At 31.7% G+C, this 23,067-nt stretch overlaps 1 protein-coding gene across 1 annotated transcript in view; it reads right to left on the bottom strand.

Moving 5' to 3' along the window:
- Positions 1-22,884, bottom strand: part of LOC127722169 (protein tyrosine phosphatase domain-containing protein 1-like) — a 46,905-nt gene extending 24,021 nt beyond the window's left edge. Inside the window, exons 1-5 of the mRNA XM_052229049.1 lie at positions 22,829-22,884; positions 7,518-7,648; positions 3,111-3,276; positions 2,171-2,251; positions 259-374 (exon numbers count right to left, since the gene is read on the bottom strand). Coding sequence (XP_052085009.1) covers positions 259-374; positions 2,171-2,251; positions 3,111-3,276; positions 7,518-7,596 — 442 coding nt within the window. The 5' untranslated portion in view covers positions 7,597-7,648; positions 22,829-22,884. The remainder of the gene's footprint in view (positions 1-258; positions 375-2,170; positions 2,252-3,110; positions 3,277-7,517; positions 7,649-22,828) is intronic.
- Positions 22,885-23,067: the final 183 nt, after the last annotated feature.

Here is a 23,067-nt window from a genome sequence, read left to right as displayed (position 1 = left end):
AAGCAGTTGTTAAAATAACCCTTTGCTTTAAAGGAACTTCGTTATCCATAAACCCTCATATGTAAATATTTCTTGTGATTTACTAAAAACAAATTGTTCTCATATATCAAATATAAAAAAAAAAGTATACAAGGCCTTAGATCACCATTAATTCTAATAATCTAATCAAGTTTCAAGTAAAAGAGTTAAATCATATCTGAGGTAGTTTGAAACATGTTATATGTAATGGGGGAAAAATGTCTTGTCAAGATTACTTACTTCCATTCTCCATAAACATCTGTGGATCATAAGTAAATCCACTCTCCTCTAAACCATATCCACAATCTGCATGCTCTCCTGGTTTCTGTATACTTATCACTGAGGTTATACCTTTCCTGTTCAAATATAAAATAATCCATCATCTTCTATGCAGAATATCAATGGTGACACACAAAAATCACCAAAATTCAAAATTAATTACAATGCGATGCTAAGACTTATAAATGTGTCACATGTGATAAATATACAATAATAAACATGAAATATAATGAAATGATTAGTTAGAGAAACTGACCAAAATTGGTGTGTGAACATAAAATATCGATGACAGCTAATTATTAGTATCAACAAGGCAATATTTGCAAATTTTGCTGTTTTTCATTAAATAATTCAAAACTATAAAGTAAACATCCAAGAGGAATTGAAAATCTTGTATATTCAGAAATTTTAACATGTTATGTTTTATAGAATCAGAAAATGAGACTGAACAAACCGGTCAAAAAGTTCAGAGTTTTATTTTTGCAAGTAAAATTTTTATACAACATGTACACACTTTTATAGTTTAACCACATTATTGTAATTTGTCCATAATGAATGCCATATCTTCTAGAAGTAATATACAGTATTCAATTTCTCACCAATTCAGAAAAAGATATATGATAAGATTAAAACAAATTGTTTGATTTGATAGAATCGTTACAATTCACCTATTATAGCTATTATTTTCCTTATGGTTTGATGTATGGTACAAAGAAGGCTGCTAACAGTATCAACTATATTTAAATAGGTTTGACACCCTACACACACTGTTACCATCTTTTGATGTTTTCCAGACAGAATAAAAAACATAAAATGAGTTCAAAAGAAATTACCATCAGATTTCTCTTAAATTTTTTTTTCATTTTTTCACTGGTTTTGAAAAAAATACCTTATGCAAATAAATGTAAACATCAAAATTTTTCTGAAATATCATAATGCATACTAAAATTATTTCTTGTGTCCAGTTACACCTCTATAATTAATGGATTTCAGTCACAAATAATGTGGATTAAATATTTTCGTCTTAATTTAGTCAGGGGTAATACTTATACAAATGTTTTTTATTTACTGGTACAGGTAAATTATTTTGGAGGTAGAGTTATATCCCTTAGACATTCAGAATTTTTTTACTTATATATAGGTTAATAAATTGCTTCGCTGAGCGCAGCTGGATATGACCGCAGAGATCAATCCTGAACAGTTGGGGCAAAAATGGACACAATATTCGCCCTTGATATAGGTCTGAATTTGGATTGTAATTCAATATTTGACACATAATAGGTTTCTGACACAGAATAACTGTAGTCAAAGAACTTAGAATTGGTTATATAATTTGAATTTATATTCAATTTTTTGCTTTTGTGCAATACACTATGCTGTTGCCAATTGACCTCCCCCCTCCCCCCAAAAAAAAAAAAAATGTTCCTCCCCCCCCCCCTTTTTTCCAAATAAATATAAAAATAAATTTTCTAATAAAATGCTCCGCTGGGAGTAGCTTGATACGACCCCAGAGGTCGAAGCCTGAACACTTGGGGCAAGTATGGACACAACATTCAAGCTTGATACAGCACTGAATTATTTGACACAGCATAGATTTCTGACACAGAATGAATGTGGTCTAAGAACTTAAATTTTTTTAATTTACCTATTCAAACCATATCATTATTATTTGCTTTTATATATAAATCAGAAATAACCAATTTAAAATGGAAAATGTTAAAGAAAAAAAAAATTCCTCCCCTAAATGTTTTGAAAATATGAGAATTTGAGTCAAATCGGTGAACATGAATTTAACAGCTAGTGCCCCTTTAATAAGTTAAAATATATACATGCCACCATACATCATTGTACATTATCGATAGTAATATCTTACTCTTTAAACTGTTTTATGATATCAAACTTTTTAATGGCTTTAGATGATGGTCTTGCCATTGCCAAAATATTGTCTGTTACCCTGTAAAATAATAAGATGAGATATGGGATTAAATACCATGCTGAAAATAAAATAAATACAGAAACTTGATTCATAAAATCAGCAAATCTTGATCTGTGAAATAAGAAACAGCATACAGCATGATTCCAAAAACATCAGAACAGCATGATACCTTGTGCATAAATCTAATAACAACTGAATGACAATGTTGAAATTATATACTATATAAATTGGAAAAGAAAGGGTATTGGGTACATGTACAAGACTCAGAATTTTATACTATACAAATTGTAAGAGAAAGGATATTGAGTAGATGTTTAAGACACTAGAACACTAGGAAATAATCAATTTATCATAGGAACTGCAATTCGATTACTGTTCTTTATCTTAACAGTTGTCTGCAGGTCTTCAACAATAACATATAAAGCTTTGACCTTACAGAAAGATTCAGGTAGCCACTAGCATGGGCTTGTACAGTTTAATCTTTCACTATTTATCTACGATGCCACATATATCTATGAAGAGCCACATGCCACATCAATAGATAATGTTCATATAAAACACACAGTTCCTACAAATATTATCATTGCCAAGCAAAGGAATTCATGATCATAAAAACTAAAAACAAACAAATAATCACAGGCATTATCAATATAAAGATAAAACATATATAGCCAACTATACAATATGGGTTTTTCTCATTGTCGAAGGCCATACAGTTGTCTATAATTGCTTACATCCACTTCATTTGAACTTTGGTGTATAGTTGTCTCATTGGCATTTGGTGGATAGTTGTTTTATTGGCATTTGGGGGATAGTTGTCTCATTGGCAATCCTACCACATCTCCTTAATTTTATAAGGAATATAAAATACACAAACCAATTAGAGTAAAGTCCTTTAATTTCTGTTTTGTCTTCTGTCCAATTCTCCCATGTACAATATTTACATTTCTTTCCTCCACAAAATAAAGCACATTGTTTCTCTGTTGAAATCAAGGTTCTAGCATGCTCAGAAAATTTGTTATATCTTCCTTTTGGCTTTGTACCTAAAAATTAAGAAATATTACTATGAATTGTAATTATTCTTATCATTTAACTTTAGTGATTAAAATCTGCACATGCAGTATCTATCTTCAATTATTAAAACTAACATATGTATTTTTGTTTGCTTGTTATTTGGGTTTTTTTTGTTATGGGGCTAAGGGGAGGGGAGGGGGCTTTAGACACCATATGCATACGAGGTAAGAGACCTAAGAGAAGCATATTGACTGAGGACGAACATCGATATAACATTGTATTGACTTCAACCAAAAGCTACAATTGTTATATTATTAAAAACTGACTATTGCATGAACAATGTAAAATTGGGGATTTCTATAATGTATTTTTAGTAACATGCTGTATGCCCTGTGCAATATGCTGTTTTTGACCTACGAAAAGCTAAAAACGACAGTGTTGACGTGCAAACTGAGTAAATACAAATGTACATGTGATCAAGTTTTAACGAATCACATTTCCTTAAAAATTTTTGATTAATAATATTTTGAAATACTACTTCTTGTTAGCAGGTTAGGGGTACTCAAAATCTGATATTATAAGTTAGAACTGATATAAATCTGAAATATCAAAGTATGAAAAGCAAGAAACCAAAATATATCCCTTAAAAGGACACACAAAAAACAAAATTCCAAAATTAACAACCTATGATTTTTTAAGAAAAACCAAATTGTTCAAAATCTTAATCTTTAAAATATGAATATCTCAAATATAATCACATGTTAAAGCAGTTTTTAGCTTGAAATTGAAGCAGAATAAAAGAAAAGAGTTCCAATGTCCCCCGCGTTGCACATATTTTATCTATCCAAGGTACAAGGGCAATAACTTAAAAATGTGTCTATGGGCCACAGATGCCCCGCTTGTAAATATGCATGAGTCAACTTCCACATACAGATGCAGGATTCACGTAGTAAAGACTGTTTTGTGATTATAAGCATTGTGTATAAGTTTAATAACATTTGGTTGAGGCAAACTAAAGTTAGAGGACGGAAACGACAGATTTAGTAATTTTTCCACTTTTAAAGGGGCATAACTCAAGAACGGTAAAAATGACGCCACCAAATTTTAAACTTGGTCTGTGTTTTGTGGTAATAAGCATTGTGTATAAGTTTCATAACATTTGTTTGAGGCAAACTAAAGTTAGAGGACGGAAACGAAAAATTCAGCAATTTTTATGTTTATAAAGGGGAATAACTAATGAACAGTAAAAGTGACACCACCCAATTTCGACTTGATCTGTGTTTTGTGGTAATAAGTATTGTGTATAAGTTTTATAACATTTGGTTGAGGCAAACTAAAGTTAGAGAACGGAAATGAAAAATTCAGCAATTTTTATGTTTATAAAGGGGCATAACTAATGAACGGTAAAAGTGACACCACCCAATTTCAAACTTAATTTGTGTTACGTGGTAATAAGCATTGTGTATAAGTTTTATAACATTTGGTTGAGGCAAACTAAAGTTAAAGGACGAAACCAATTTTGGGGACGTACGGGACGGACAAGAATAACACTTAATTTTCTATGTTGTGTCATCTGTACTATTACTTGTCTGTTTGTCTTTTTATTTTTGGCCATGGCGTTGTCAGTTTGTTTTCGATCTATGAGTTTGACTGTCCCTCTGGTATCTAAGGCCCTCTTTTAATGCCCCCTCTGCTACGGCAGGGGCATAAAAACACTTTTTTTTATCTTTAAAACTTTTTCTAAGTACAAAAATGTATCTTAGAGAAATGAAGGCTTCAGAGCAAATGCAATGCGATTTCCGTTATGATTAATATTTCCATTTGGCATAACTCGTTAAAAACATTTGATCAGCACTTATTTTCGAAAAAGTCAAAGATATTGCTGATATAAACCTATGATATAAGTTTCATAAAATTCTGGCAAGAATTGTACATATGAGAGCACTAACAATGCAATTTTCCTTTTAATTAATGTTTCCAAGGGCATAACTAATCTAAAATAATTGATTGGCACTGATTTTCTATCTCGTCAGAGACATTGCTGAAATAAATCTATGATATAAGTTTCATAAAATTCTGGCAAGAATTGTACACATGAGAGTGCTAACAATGCAATTTTCTATATAATTAATGTTTCCAGGGGGCATAACTCCTTTAAAAATTATTGATCTGCACTGATTTTCGAACTCATCCAAAAATTGCTGATATTAACCTATGATATAAGTTTCATAAAAATCTGGCAAGAATTGTACACATAAGAGCGCTAACAAAACCGGAAAGACTGACAGACAGACGGACCGACAACTGGTATTTCTATGGGGACAAAAACCATTGACCAGAGTACATCCTTCTAGGATAACTTGCAAAATTTTACAACAATTGACAAAGGTTTACAACAACCATAAATTCTGTGGAAAAACAAAAAATGCATTCTAATATTATGCACACCTTTTGTGAGTAAAAGAAGAGGTGAGGTTTACATCATGATAAACGAGACAGCAATCCAACGACAAAAATATCCAAAAGACAATTAAAGGTAAATATTCTCCCAGGATATATATGGTTTAAGAACATCTGTTGTTCGACCTGCTAGTCAAATGCGTTTTGTTAAAATATACTTTGTCACTTTTTTGGTCTTTTGGAAAATATTGCTTGTGCTGTATTTCATGTATTTAGACCCCTTTACTAAGAAATTTGTTTTGCATGCACACATATAAAAATTGCGGTTTTTATCCAACGCAATCATAGGTTTGAAAGTTGTTTTCAATTCTATAGACTTGTTTATATTTTTTCGTTTGGGCTTGTATTATATTTGCCTTTCAGGTTTATATGATCCGGTCATCCTATTTCGACTCTTCAAAATTCAAGAGTCTATCCTAAATTGAGGTAAATTATATGGCCTCCCAAATACTGTTTCGATTCCTAACATCACTGAAAAGACATTAATTGTCGAAATCCGGATATGGTGTACTAATTTTTGAACCTTTTGTTTGCGGTATACCATCTTTTCCGCAAGTTTATTGTTTTCTGTTTTATATTAAATTAATATTTAAGATCCATTTTGTTACATCTGGTGATCATTTTATTTGGCAATCGCTAATGGCAGTTAGGAGGGTTTAAGAACATCCGTTGTTCAACCTGCTAGTCAAATGCATTTTGTTAAAATAAACTTTGTCACTTTTAGACCCCTTTACCTAGAAATTTGTTTTGCATGCACACGTATAAAAATTGCGGTTTTTATCCAACGCAATCATAGGTTTGAAAGTTGTTTTCAATTTAGACTTGTTTATATATATATAAGAATTATTCAACAAGAGACAGGTCTCTATACAATATGTCAAATTTTAAATAGCCTAAAGTTTTAAAAAAATCATGTTAATTAATCAGAGAAGATCTGCCATCAACAATCAATTCTCAAAATGACAGAAAAAAAAAAAAAAATTTATATGACATCAGACAACTATTATCAACGTGCGACACCCTCATGGGTAGTCAAGGTAGTTAAACAACCCCTTGTAGTAGTCATAAGGTTTTAGATTTGGGACAGGTAAACGGTTATGTGTTAGGGTTAAACTAGTCTATTGAGATCTCAACCATCGCCACTTTATCTCAATCAAGGGCTTCAATAAAAAATATTCAACTTCTAAAATATGTTTTCATAGGACATCATGCCCTGCTTACACTATCATGTGTCCATGTTGAATGAACTATGAAATCAGGTTCAAAATTGTAATTTGTCATATATGTCCGAAAATTTACCTAACAATGAACATGTGTAATTAGTTGCAAGTGGATGTGACCAAAACTTCATGGTAAACTTACCTTACCAAAAACTTTAACCTGTGAAAGTACTTATTTCCCATGATCAAATTTCTATGTTCAGTGAATCCTGTAATCAGGGTCAAAATTGTAATTTGGCAACTAAATTTTAAAAAATTCACATCGTAATGAACATGAGCATCAAGATGATGTGACCACAAATTTATGGTAAACTTTCTTAATCAAAAATTTTAACCTTTACAACTGTAGATGGGACATAATAAAACTTTTAGAATTGAGGTAAATTAATTGTAAGTCACCTTGGACTGAATTGAACAGTTATAAAAAATATGGATTATTTTCATACATTTTCACTTTGAACTTCTTACAGGAATTTTTTTCCAAATCTGAAAAAGTTAAGATAGAAAATCAAGCTTTAATGCGATGCGATATATTTGATGTATATATATATATATATATATATCTGTATATATGTTACATATAAAGTTACCTTTGAGATTTTCATGCTGTTCTGACCAGTTTAACTGTTCATCCCCTGGATGGAATTGTTCGTCAGGATGTGGTTCCATGGTGCGATGTTTGTTCTACCACAAAGTTACTAATAAAATCATCAAACTTCACCTGAGGATAAATAAAAAATCAATCATCAAATCATCACACATTATTGATTGACTTGAAATAAATTTGTTATTAACATGGAATCATTACACCAAATTTCCAATGCATTAGATTTCATTCAAAATCGAAATTTGACTTTGAGGTCCTAATTAACTTTCATCGTTTTTTCCTCTCTACAAGTGATCACTTTGAAAAATCTGACTGCTACTAAAATATTGATGCTTTCTTTCAATTACTCATCTTCAATGTATTTGTTTAGTAACATGTTACATGAAAGATGCTATATATGAGAGAGCAATTCTAGCATAGGAATAAAATACAGCAAAATGGCAGGTAATTGGACATTAGTTTCTTGTAGTCATACCAGTTACAAATTGGTAATTACTTTGGAGGCCAATTTAGTACAGAAAAACTGGTTATAAACCATGTGATACATGTTCTTTTTCTATAAGAAGCCTATAAAATATATACTTTGCCATAAATAATTACCTACTATAACTAATTCGACATTGATTATTACATAAAGCTCACAAACCATGCAATCAATATAAAATAACATGGGAGTGAAAGAATTACATAATCATCATGATCACGAAATGAAATACACTTCATTCATTGTTTGTGTGTCATTCTAGGATGTATTGCAGCGGCTACTATTTTCATTAATTTTCTTTTAGAAATATTTGCTTCAGTTATCAGTATGACTTCTATTGCATCACAGACATGTGACAATAATTTTAAGTTGGAAAAGAAAGGAGGTATATAGAGTGACAATACTCTCAGGATATATAAGACATATCAATATTTTGATAGAATCAAGAACCAACTAGGGATCAAAATTCATACTGGTAAACCGTTCCAGATTTGTAGTGGTTATAGTCAAATGGTACTTGTCCTAGGTGTAGAAGTCATAGATCCATATGTTAAAACATCAGAAGTTTTGGTCAATTATACCTGAAGATATATCAGGAAAACACATAAAACCTTCCACCAACTGTCTTGATGAAGAACATCAATATTGATTGATTGATTGATTGGTGTTTAAAACCACTTTCAACACTTATTATATTGTGCTATTTCTTGACGGTTATTTTTTATTGGTGGAGGAAGCCGGAGTGTCGGGAGAGAACCACGACCTTCGGTAGGAAAACTGACAATTCTAGTATAGTCAATTAAGATTTGAGTCGATGCACCTGCCAGTGCGGGATTCGAACTCACAACCTCAGTGTTGACAGGCCAGTGATACAGTAGTTTGACTACTTAGACCACTCGGCCACCGAGGCCCCCAATAACATCAATACAAGCTCACGTTTTCTTATCATATTAATATAGGTAACTTCAAAGTCATAGTTTAAATTAGTTATTATTGGTTCATGTCCATTTTTTCCCATATTCCTTATTAATATAGTGCCAATAGATGATTATTAACAAGATCAGGGATAGAATTTAGTTTAAAATGTAGTTTAGACAACAGGGCTAGATTAATAATATTCAGTCTACATTGAAGTCAGGTCTTTGGGAAATCCTTTGTTGCAACACCTATCAAATTTTATTCCTCAATCAAGTTTTGACCATGTTGACTACTGATTTTTTTGTTTAATCCTGTGGTCAATTGGTTACCTAACAGACATGATTGACATTTGTCCCATGTCCTTCCATTTTCATACATGTATTTAGTATTGACTAATGGGTTTACAAGAGATTATTTTAGACACATACATGACAAATTTTTATATAATTCTACTCTGCTTTCACATTAAACTGCATTAAAGAGATTAATTTTATCAGCAAAGAATCTAAGATCAATAGAATATGGCACTTTCAGATTAATAACAAGAAGATCCAAATGTCACTTTCCCACATTATCAGACTATATGTTTATTAATTACAAGCATCAGGCAAAGATTGAACGAAAATTGTTTCCTCTATTGAATCAATTCGGTTGAAACCAATTTTAGTCATGAACAAAATGAAAATTAGGTAGAACAGAGACAATATTGAAGTACATTTAGTTTGTTTCATTTAACTTTGTATCTTTCTATTTCAAATACAAAGATAAAACAGTCCATTGTTAAGCAAACATTGTTTAAAAAAAAATGTATTGTAAATAAAATATTTACAGGTTTAGTTTCAAATCAACTACATGAACTAATTAACATAAAAGTGACATACATTGTAACATTCAGCTTTTTACAAATAATGACTATATCAAACTGGATTAAAAACTTGTGTGAAATTTTTTTCGAAATAAAGTATGTAACTTACAAAATGTGTCCAGTCTGAAGATGTCATTCAATAATTTTACATAAATTCTTCACTAAAAAATCTGTGATTGAAGTTTTATACCCATTTATTTTATTCTAATTATTCTTTTCAAGTTTCAACTGTAGGTTTAAAATTCAAGTATTATAAATTGGAATTTGATTAGAGTTGTGAACATCCTATTCTCTTTAAAATCCTTTTGATTAAAGAGGGATCAATATTCCAACATTCATATTTCATGACGAGCATGACAAGACAGAGCTTTTGCTTTTTTATTCTATTACGAGAATACTTTAGAAGTGAAAACAACCTTAATGCCAAATCTATCTATATATCATAAATTAAAAGCCAATAAATCAAAATGTTTTGATTTTTAAAACTAATTGTATGTAGATAAATTATGTTAATGGAGTTGTAAAATTTCTTGGGGATGCAAGTTTTAACATAACTGAATATCTGGTTACATACAGACAATTCAAAGTGAAGATATCTTACCTAAAACTAAGCTACTGTGGATTAAATATTATTTGTTGAATACCAATTTTCGTGGATTTCATGGATACCCGAGAACCACGAATTCCAATGTTTAACTAATGGCAAATTTTTTATAGGAATTTATGCAAACTTTGGCAAAACCACGAAATCAAATGACCATGAAAATGCAAGTTTTCCTCAATCCACGAAAATTGGTACCCACGAAAATAAATGAATCAACAGTAATTGTCAATACAAACAAGCATTCTGAGAGTATTGCATGGCAATACATAGTCCCCTACCGGGTAAAAATTCATTATACTGGAACAAAATGCTAACTTGTTCTATAACTTGTCATGGTGTAAACAAGAAGAAAATATCAAGTCAATATCTTCAAGCATGACTAAAAACAGTGTGGAAATCCATTATATGAGTGAATTTTTCAAGTCCAAGGACCATATATAACTCTGCACAAAATTATCAGACCGAAACAAAAATTTGAACTTGATCTGTAACTTGTCATGATAAAATTATATACCAATTATCAATCAATATCTTTAAGCATGATGAAAAAAATTGTGGAAAACACTCTAACATTAGATGTGATTAATAGTTCTCTAAAATTAGATATGACGTAATACAATGTATATTTATTTTCAAGTTATAATCAAATATAATTAATAGTTCCAAATATTTTTTCTTTCATTTGTCACAAACTAATATAGATTTGTAACTTATCTATAAAATGTCAACAACTTTTATCTATACACAATGTAATGTAGTGAAATATATACCTTAATAAAAATAGATAATTATCTAATTAAAAGATTTCAATTCATAATTTTTTTTTATGTATATATAGCATTCAGAAAATTAGTTTATACAAAATAAAAACAAACAGCTGCGCCTTGAGCGCATGATACGCCCCTCGTCTTGTGTGTGAATTTTTATGCAATAAGCATAAATAGTTTCTGACATACGGCGTGACATGCGAAAACCCCCTTTTTTTTTACAAAAAACTCAATATCTCTAAAATAAAATTTTGAATCAAAACCAAAAAGTATACAGATCTTTAGATTAATATAACTAAGAAGTGTGTAAAATTTTAAGCAATAATCATAAATCGTTTTTGAGATACGGCGCGACATGTGAAAAACCCCTCCCCCTTTTTTAACAAAATACTCAATATCTCTAAAATAAAATTTTGAATCATCACCAAAAAGTATGCAGATCTTAAAATTAATATAACTAAGAAGTGTGTAAAGTTTTAAACAATAATCATAAATTGTTTTTGAGATACGGCGCGACATGTGAAAAAAAACACACACCTGTTTTAGTTACTAAGTCCCATAACTCAAAAGGTTTTAATCTTATGTTCACCAAAAAGTATACAGATCGTTTGACCATCATAAGAAACAACTATGTTAAGTTTCATGAAATTTGGATGAGTCATTCTCAAGTTACGGTGCGACATGTTTATGCCGGACAGACAGACGGACAGACAGACGGACAGACAGACAGACTGACGGATTGACACCGGACATTTGTATACCATAATACGTCCCGTCAAAAATTGACGGGTGTATAAAAACACCTCAAACAATTAACCAAAGAATGTCTTTAAAAAAATGAGTTATCTCTCTTTGTACAGAAATATGGTTTAACATACAAAATGTAGTACTCTAACATTAAATATGGACCATGATAACTCTGGACTAAATCATCAGACCGAAACAAAATTCGAACTTGATCTATAACTTGTCATGATGAAACTATATACCAAATATCAAATCAATATCTTCAAGAACGAAGAAAAAAAGTGTGGAAAGCTGATTTGCCGGACTGATGGATGGACAGATGGACAGACAGACAGACAGACGGACGGAGTGCAAACCTAAAGTCCCCTTCGACTTTGTCGGTAGGGGACTAATTAAAAAGTTATTTTGGTTTGATAAGGCACCCATTTCTAGTTAAAATTTTATATTAGTATTTAATGGCTATTATCACAATGAATCATAGTTAAAACAGTGACTAGATAAACTAGATGTGTCTGAACGACATGAAATGCCCGCTCGCAAAAAACATTGAAGCCATTTTTAGAAGTGGAAATTTGAGAATGAAAGTCTGTGTAAACTGTTATTTTCACGAAATTTTCAAAAGGTCTCAATTTTGGCACAAATCAGTGGAGCGGAACCATACATAAACTTAATCTATAACTCATCATAGTAGACAGACAACAATATAAGAAGTCGTTTAGAAAAAATTTGGTATAACTGTTATTTTCACAAAATTTTCAAAGTCCACAGCCAGTTGTTTCGGCAAGAATCAGCGGAGCGGAACCAAACTTATACTCGATCTAACATCATCTGTAACTCATCATAGAAGACTCACATACTTAAAATCAGCTCATTATGTGAAGGCGTTCAGAAATAAAGTCTGTATAACTGCTATTTTCATGAAGTCCAAAGCCTGTTATTTCGGCGAAAATCAGCGGAACGGAACCAAACATTAACTCGATCTCTAACTCATCATAGTAGAATCACATACTAAAAATCAGCTCAATATGTGAAGGCGTTTAGAAAAAAAGTCCCTATTACTGCTATTTTCATGAAATTTTTGAAGTCCAACATGTCCAAAGCCTGTAATTTTGGTGAAAATCATCTGAGCGGAACCAAACATTAACTCGATGTGTAACTCATCATTGTTGACTCACATACTAAAAATCAGCTTAATATGTGTAGATGTTTAGAAAAAAAGTCTGTATAACTGTTCATTGCGGAATGACGTAATGACAGAATAATGATGGAATGACAGAATGACGGATAAGGGTAAAACTATATGGCCCCAACAACTTTGTTGTGGGGCCATAAAAAAGTTTCTTTTTTTTAAAGATGTCACAATTAGCATCATTTTCGATTAACCACTGTCATGACTGTATCATTGTGTATTCCATGAACAAAAAAAAACAATTTCAAAAGGTTCTTCAGGAACAGAAGCATTTGTCATTATGTGACAACAACAAAAAAATTGTGTAACATATATCCATGATAACTGACTTGAATATTTAGTTTGTCTAAATGTGTGCTCTATTTTACTACGCCTAATTAAGTTTGGTTGAAATCCAGAATATAAATTTAAATAGAGATTTTGATTATAATGATTATCTAAGCTTTCAGTTTTAGATGCTGTGTGACCACTTGGGTTACTGTCAGGAACATTGGACATGTGAAATTCCATTGAAATCAATATCTTCTAAACTTATTACATTTCATTTTGAGTGGGATTTTCAAAGGCAAAGTTTAAAGGCAGAAATAAGGGCTTTTAGGTAATATATATATATGCATGATTTATAATTAGCAAAAGGAGTATCAGTTAAAATTCAATCATGTCGATTACACATCATACACATCTTCCCTAGCCAAGGTTTACAATCCAGTCCCCGCCTCTGTTGGATTGTTACCCTTGGCTAGGGAAGATGCTTAATACAAAGATTGGGTTAAATGAATTATACAGTAATGACTTCTTATAATTATACACTGAGATTTTTAAGACTACAATACAAGACAATATTGAATTTTCGTTCTGAAGAGGCAGATGTCAGACATTTGTTATCAAGAAACTTTAAGAGCACACAAGAACATGAGTTATTCATATTAATCAGGAAGACAGATGCTAGGACAAATTACTGTCACAGTTCTTGCAAAATTAAGATTCTTAAAGTATTTTTTATAAAATATTAAATATCTATATCTCTGTAACTGTCTTAACTGTAGGCTGTAAAAATCCCTCTCCCACCCCACCCCAAAAAAAAATGTAAAAATAGGGGACAATTTAATCTTTCAACATGTTCATAAAAAAATTTATTAGGTGATTAATCAATCTTTCAACACTTTCAAACTATGTGTACTCCAAATTATTTCAACATGCACCATTTATTGTTCTTCACTTCATCATGTGTTCATACATGTCATATATATATTGTTTCAAACACATATTCATATAAACTTGATTTTTTTTTATTGATCACATATATATAATCAAATACATGTTGTAGTAATGAAATCAAAATATTTATTCAAACACTTTAAATGTTTATTTGCAATAATGAGCTTTATAAACATGATAAATACTTCAAATCCACTGATCTTTGCTAAATAACAGCATATTACTATCATGTGTACTATTATAAATTGTAGTATATACTTTTTTTCTTTCAAAGTTGTGGTACATTAATGAACTGTCAAATTGCAGTGGTGCAACAATTTCCAACATTGATGTTACAAAATATCCCAAAATTAGATCAAAGACTCAAATGGCTCGGTTTTAGCACAAGATGTTTTTTGAACAATGGAGAATGCTCTATATTAAACATTCAAATATTTGAAGAAATGTAAAAATCCTAAAACAATTCAAAAACAAGTGGCTGTCAGAGTGACAGCAAACAGGATTTTCCTGCAGAGGTCGAACCCTGAAGGCCTAAACAGTTGAGCAAGTATGGACACAACATTTAAGCTTAAAAAAGCTCTGAATTTGGATTGTGATTGAATATTTGACACAGTATAGGTTTGTGACACAAAAAGAATGTGGTCAAAGAACGGAAAAATTTGAAGTCGGAAATTTACCTATTATAGTCCAATATCCAAAATCTAACAACATTGTTATCATTAGCATATCAAAGAATCCCAAGAATTCTATTTTTGAATTGTTGATGAAACAATCAAAAGTTTAATTTAGGACCCTTTGGACCTCAATGGGGTATTATCTAATTAATAATGAAAATAAATACGGGTTTAGATTCAGCTTTTCAAAGAACCCTATATATATTCAATTTATGTTGAAATCAAACACAGTATAATTTTGGACCCTGATTTGGACAAACTTCAAAACTGGGCCCAAAATCAGAAATGTAAATATATATGTTTATTAATAGACAAACTAATTAGCATAGTTTTTAAAGGAGTTTGCTTCATCAAAAAAAATATATAGAGCATTCAGAAAATAAGTTTATACAGAATAACAAACAAACCAACCACAAAGTTCTTCAAACAATTTACAAAAGAAAAGATGAAAAATAAATGGGGGATGTGTCCATGGGACACAGATGATGCCCCCGCTTGCATATAATGTTATAAAGGGACATAACTCAAGAACTTAAAAGTGACGATACCCAAATTTGTACTTGATCTGAGCTTTGTTGTAATAAGCATTGTTTATAAGTTTCATAACAGTTAGTTGAGGCAAACTTAAGTTAGAGAATGGAAATGAAAAATTCAGCAATCATCAGCTGGCAAGTATAACCATGGGGGAGGTAATATTCAAAGGGATTAGTTCTGACAGTAGCTGGCAAATATAAACCATTGGAGAGATAATTCAAAAGAATTAGTTCTGACATCAGCTGGCAAGTATAACCATGGGGGAGATAGTTCGAAGGGATTAGTTCTGACATCAGCTAGCAAATATAACCACATGGGAGGTAATTCAAAGGGATTAGTTCTGATGGCAGGTGGCAAATATAACCATGAGGGAGATAATTCAAAGAGATTAGTTCTGACAGCAGCTGGCAAGTATAACCATGGGGGAGATAGTTCAAAGGGATTAGTTCTGACATCAGCTGGCAAGTATAACCATGGAAGAGATAATTCAAAGGGATTAGTGCTGACAGCAGCTGGCAAATATAACCATGGGGAGATAATTCAAAAATGGCAGAAGGTTAGTAAACAAAAGGCAATACCACTTATATCCAATTTTCCACCATTACCAGACAGCAACAGTCAAGGGTGAAACTTAAATAAGTTATTAGAGAAAAATAACATACATGTGTTATTACTGATACTTTCATGAGTTGTCTATTCTTTTTTTCTTAATCTGTAGTAACATATGTTTGTTATCAGTTAAATGTATCATAAAAAATTTTGTTTTCAGTGGGCACTTGGGAATTCTTGAAACTTGCACAGTAACTTAATACATAACCTTGAAAACTAATTTTCCAATTCAATTAATACATTTTTGATCAACCATGGTAAATCAATGAGACAAGGCTTTTGAGTGATAAACTTAGCTGTAATAACAAGGCTTAGTTATTACAGGCATGTAACTTATTATATGAGATACTTGGGAATGACTAGGAAGCTTGCACAGAACCTCATTACATGCTGTGATCATTATTTATTACAATAAATTAAAATACATTATAATATGTGTCTGAGAAAAGGCTTTGAAGAGATGTAGAGAAGCTGTAATAACACCCTTTAGTTATTACAGGCATATATTTTCTGTAATAACATAAAGGTGTTCTATGCATGATTCAGATTGGCAAACTTTGGACTGTTATATCTTTCTAAAGTTTAGTATACATATAGACAATTATAATATCAAAAGAACTTTTATACAATTTAACAAAATAAAGGATGTATATTGCCCCTTTGAAACATGTCACATACATTATGTTATCACAGATTTTTGATTTTTAGCCCACAATAAAGAATGTGTTATTTTTCTCTAATAACTTATTTAAGTTACACCCTTGACTGATCAAGATGTTCCTGCAAAGTTTTTACATCACCATGATCACAACAAAAAATGTCTGACACCACAAAGGAAATGTAATTATTACATTCGTCATATATATATATATATATATATATATATATATATATATATATGCATATGCCATAAATAGTTCAAGCGTTTCAAATTTTAGGGTCAAGTGTTGCAATAAGGTCTATGTGTCATGATATATAGTTTCATTTTTTTCATTTATTCAAGTTATACAGTTAAAATAGGGTATTCTCAGAGGGTCAATCTTCCAAATTGTTGAAATGGTTATAGATGATGAAGTCCTCATAACAGAAGAAAATAAATAGTAAGACCAGAATCCGGGATAGTTCCAACTTTCAGCTTACTTTTCAACAGAAATTCGGCAAACCAGGTCATTTAATAGTTCAGGCCTGCATCATGAAGATACTTACATTTTTTATTTCCATGTGTATTGAATATGATTTTTGTAATGGCATTGCACATAGTAAAAAACAAAATTATTTCCTTTGCAAGTATCAAATAAGAATCAAAATAATTTGATTACTTTTATTTTAATCATGTTAATAAATGTATGACTGTACATACATAATGTACATGTTTTAGATAGCTAGCTATAGCTAACAGACTTCATCCTCTTTCACAGGTGACACCTGCCTCATATTAGCTAGGTTTCTAAAATAGTTAATGAAACAGATCATGGCCGTAATTGATTCAAACCTGACAAACTATCATAACTTTTGGTAAAATATGAACTCAAAATGGTCAATAACAGTAGAAAGATCAATAAAATCTCAATCTACAAACAATATACACACATGGCTAATGAATCACAAATCTTTTTTTTTTTCAGACTCCTGAATTTCGCAGAAATCCTTTCCACTACCATCATGACCATGACTACCATTTCTCTCTTTCAACATTGTTCAATAAATTTCGTTCAGGACTGTGCGCAAAATATAAGGAAGAGCATCATATGAAATATCTGCAAATTTGTTGCATCTTGTGTGCCAAAAGAACATTGGAAGTTACAATATAAACAATGAAAATAAATTATGCATTATTTATCAGTGCTAATTCAACCTTTTTTTTTTAAAGCTATCAAAATGTGTCCTGTGTGGGAAGTCACATGATCAATCAGGCAGATTTTTGTATATCACATGTATGATAAGTGTACATGATGATTGATTGATTGTTGGTTGATTAATGTCAAGTGGCAAATGTTTCATGCATGTTCAGGACGATTTGAAACATGAAAATTTATAATAGACGTATTTACACTTGTTCACGCCCCACACGTTCGACCCCTGGGTTAATTTCACCCTAAACGTTATAAGAATCCAATTTTTATTCAAATATCCTACTATTGTCTGTAATCGGTCATAATGTCAGTTCGTTCGGTTATTTTGGTTGTATTTATCTCTGACGTCACTTTCGATTTCACAGCATACTAGAATAAAAGCTACACTTGAAATATATTCGTTTGATAAACATGAGATTCCTAAAGGTATGTATGATTAAAAATAAATAATTATTTCTTAAAAGTGCCATTTTCTTTAACCTCTTTTCAAAACAATTATCAAGAGGTCTAATCGGTCATAATGTCAGTTCGTTCGGTTATTTTGGTTGTATTTATCTCTGACGTCACTTTCGATTTCACAGCATACTAGAGTAAAAGCTACACTTGAAATATATTCGTTTGATAAACATGAGATTCCTAAAGGTATGTATGATTAAAAATAAATAATTATTTCTTAAAAGTGCCATTTTCTTTAACCTCTTTTCAAAACAATTATCAAGAGGTCTAAAAACGTATTTATATTGAGAAACAAACCGAGTCTCGGCATCCAAATTTTTGTTTACATATTTTTCAAGGTCACAACTCATATCCGTTTCCTGTAAGGCCAACCAAATTTTTTTTTACGATTTTTGAATATACGTGTAGCGAGCACCTTGCTTTTTTCATTAAAATAATTTTACGGGAAAATATGTCAAACTAAGATGAGAAAATCACAAATTACAACAAAAAAAATGGTGGAAAGTGCAATGAAAACTAACATATAAATACATAAAAACAGGAAACAACAGCTGGTAAATCATAGATACAAAGTAGACAATACTTCAATCACAAAAATAAATGCATTTAAAACAATTCCTTTGGTTTTATAAAGTAAATTTTAGCTAGATACATATCAAATGTTTTACTGATTTTTTTTCTTCTTTCTGTTTTTTAAACACAAATGGGTCAGTATAAATAATAACTTTTTGTATTATATTTGTAGATAAATCAAGTTCACCTGCCAGGTGGATTTTGATTTGATTTGATTTTTGGTGTTTTAACAGTTTAAAGCCACTTTTACATGTTTTAAGCACCGCTTTTGGGCTATTTCCTGGCGGCCAGTTTTATAGGTGGAGGAAGCCAGAGTGCCCGGAGAAAACCACTGACCTTCGATAGGAAAACTGGCAATCCTAGTCAATTAAGATTGGAGTCGAGTGCACCTGCACATGCGGGGTTCGAACTCACAACCTCAGTGTTGACTGGCTAGTGATTACAGTAGTAACTACTTAGACCACTCGGCCACCGAGGCCCCTCTCTGCCAGGTGGAAAAACCAAGTATAGGACGTATAGTCCATCAGCATTGACAAGAGCTTATTCAGCTGTACATGATGACAAGCTTTCTATCCGTAGAGCTGTACAGTCTTATGGTGTACCATTTCAAACTCTTAGGTATAGGGTATCTGGAAATGTAGATCCTGAGTGTTGTACTATGGGCAATGCACCTTTTTTTACCTTAGATGAAGAAAGCTGGTTGGTGACTCATTTGAAGGAAATGGCTCAACTTGGATATGGATATAATCGACAGGAAGTTGTGGACATAGCAACTGACTATGCAGTTATGCTTGATAAGAAAACTAAAAATGATAAACCCTAAGTCTTGCCTGGTTCTACGGGATGCTTGGATGATGGCCAGATCTCAAAGTTGTAAAACCAAGGGCATTGGAAGTTGCAAGAGGAAAAGCTGCCAACAAGGAGAACATTACTAAATACTTTAATGAACTTTAGAAAGCCCTACTTAAATATAATCTAATGGACAAACCTCATTTGATTTACAATGTTGATGAGAAGGGTGTAACCATCAACCACAACCCATCGCGAGTAGTGTCAGGAGTGGAGACATCACCGCAGGAGGTTACATCTGGAAAGGGTGACACTGTAACTATCTTGGTGTATGGAAATGCAATAGGCAATGCATTGCCCCCTTGCTTTGTCTTCCCAGGGCAGAGATTAAATGACCAGTAAATATTTTAATTTTTAGTGGGAACTTGGGAATTCCTGAAACTTTGCGCAGAAACTACATGACATAGTGCTAGCTTTGATAACTAATTTTCGAATTAAATTGATACATTTTTCATCAACCATGGTAAATCAATGAGACAAGGCTTTTAAAGGATAAACTTAGCTGGAATAACAAGGCTTAGTTATTAAAGGCATGCAACTTATTATATGAGACACTTGGGAATTACTGGGAAGCTTGCGCAGAACCTCATTACATGCTCTGATCATTAATTCTTACAATAAATTAAAATATATTGTGATTAAGCATGATGTATGTCTGAGCAAAGGCTTTGAAGTGATGTAGAGAAGCTGTAATAACACCCTTTAGTTATTACAGACATATTTTTTCTGTAATAACATAGGTGTACTATGTATGATTGGCAAACTATGAACTGTTATATCTTTCTATAGTTTAGTATACATAAAGACAATAATAATATCAATAGAACTTGTATACATTTTAACAAAACAAATGTTGTATATCATGTATATTGGCCCTTTGGAACATGTAACATACATATGTTATCACAGTTCTTTGATTTTTTAGTCCACAATAACAAATGTATGTTATTTTTCTCTAATAACCCTATAGAGTTATATCCTTGACTGGTTATGGTCCTCTGCAAAATATCTACAACAGCCTTTGTCATAGAACTATCAGAACAAAACAATGTGCACTGATTCGTTATGATGTTTGCAGCATGGCATGCAAAGCTTACGGAAATGCCTTATCAGTCAATAATTTGCAGTCAGTATTTAGAAAAACTGGAACTTATCCATTCACAAAAGACATAATCAATGATTTACCACTGACACCATCAGAAGCTTTCATAAGTGAAATTGAAAACCATTCTGAGGACATTGTTGAAACTGTAGAAGCTGTTAATAGTGAGGTAGTTGGAAGAGAGAATGGGAATGAAAGTGTTGTGAGTGATAGAGAGGTAGTTGAGAGTGATAAGGAGAATGAGGGTGTTGTGAGTGATGGAGAGATTGGTTTTGAGGTAGGAGGGAGAGCATATGGGAATAAATGTGCTGTGAGTGGTAGAATCATAGATAGTGAGCTCGATGTAGTTGGAAGAGGGACTGGTAGTGATTTTTTTTGTAAAGAAAGTGGTAGAAATGAAGAGAGTAAAAGGAGAGAAGAAAAAGAAGAGGAATGTTTTAAGTGGAATTATCAGTGGAAAGCCAGTGACAGAGGATGATGTGATAGAGAGGGTGATAGAGCATGTAAGCAATTATCCTGGGAAGAAAGTAAGTAGTATTGTGAGTGACAGCTGTGTGAAAGGAAGTAAGAAAGGCCAGAATGGATTAGTGGGATGCAAGAGGAAGGGAGAGCAAGGGAAGAAAAATAATGTGAAATTGATCAAGAGTGACACGGGTGATTCTCAGAAGCCAGGAACGAGTGGAGTAAGAACTAAGTATGTAAGTGAGTGCACGATAGATAGCGAGAGTGAGAGTGAGAGTGAGTCAGAAATAAGAGAGGATGAAAAGGGTTGTGTTTGCAAGAAGTTTGTTCCGGAGCAGGTGAGAATGAGTACTAAGTTTAATCCTTACCAAGTGGGCGCAATGTGAGTGATGGGTGCATCTAATTTATTGTACAAAAGTGTGAGTTATAAGAAGGGGTAACAGTTTCTTGTGTGTGTTTTGTGAGAAAGGTGTGGAATAGTTGGTTAATAAAAATAAAAATCATTTTCTAACTCATTATTCTACTCATTTAACAAAGAAAATGCATTTGGATTTTAATGCAAAAAAATCACCACTGGTGAACTTACTGAAAATTTCCATTGATTTCAAATTCCATGGTCATGGTGGTAATCATGGTAATAAATGATGTTTCTGGTTAAATCAATTCCCAATTCATTGCAAACAGTTTCAAAGAACTATCATACAAACAAATAACACAATTGCCTCAGTCTAAAAAATCACCTAAATAGCCCTGGAGCAATTTTATTTGTCTGGACAATCCAATGTGTCACATGGTTTTGACGAAATTAGAATTTGAAGGTAAACAAACAGGGTCAGCTGCTTGAGTTTGTAACAACATCATACATGATTCAGTGATTGAGAAACAATTTTAAGAAACCAAGCTTGACAATAAACGGTAAAAAAGACACAAAGCTAAGACTGCAGAAAAATAAAATAAAAAATGTCCTTAAGTCATTTGTAAGTGACCGGAGTACCATCATTATGGGATACAGTTTGAATTATCAGATTTTTTTTAAAGATGTATATACATGATATATCAATATATATTTTCATGAATAAAAATTCGTGAATCTTTTAAATGAAATGTTTTAGTTGTGATTAGATGGTTAATTGATTATTAAATGTTAATTAAATTAACATTTAATAATCAATAATATTAACAATTACTGTTAATTGGTCTTTATAAAGCTAATTTGGTATTATTGTTATGTGTTGGAAAATCATGATAGTGCTAGCTTAGATGTACAGTGTAGTTACTTAATACTTGTGTGCTTGTTTTGATTTGGAATCAAATGTATGCAAATAATTATTTATAAGGACTTCGTCCTCATTCACAGGTAACACTTGTCTCATGTTATGATAAGTCTTACATTCCAGATCGGCTAAGTGCACTTTCGGTTTGCATCGCCATGTTGTCGTCAATAAATAACTTTATTCGTACACCTCTGTTATTTTTTCATAGAATAGTATCAAAAGTCTTGAAACATTATTTCAACCCGAACGTTAACTGTGTTCGATTGAAAGATTTTATTTCTTCTTAAAAAAAACGGAATTATAGTCTTTTACTTGGTTGAAATATGAATGATAAATATAAATAATACTAAAAATA

This window comes from Mytilus californianus, unplaced genomic scaffold, assembly GCF_021869535.1.
Source record: "Mytilus californianus isolate M0D057914Y unplaced genomic scaffold, xbMytCali1.0.p SCAF_1, whole genome shotgun sequence".
Taxonomy (NCBI): Eukaryota; Metazoa; Mollusca; class Bivalvia; order Mytilida; family Mytilidae; genus Mytilus; species Mytilus californianus.
The sequence above is the reverse complement of the archived record's forward strand: the minus strand, read 5'-3'. Positions and strand labels throughout refer to the sequence as shown.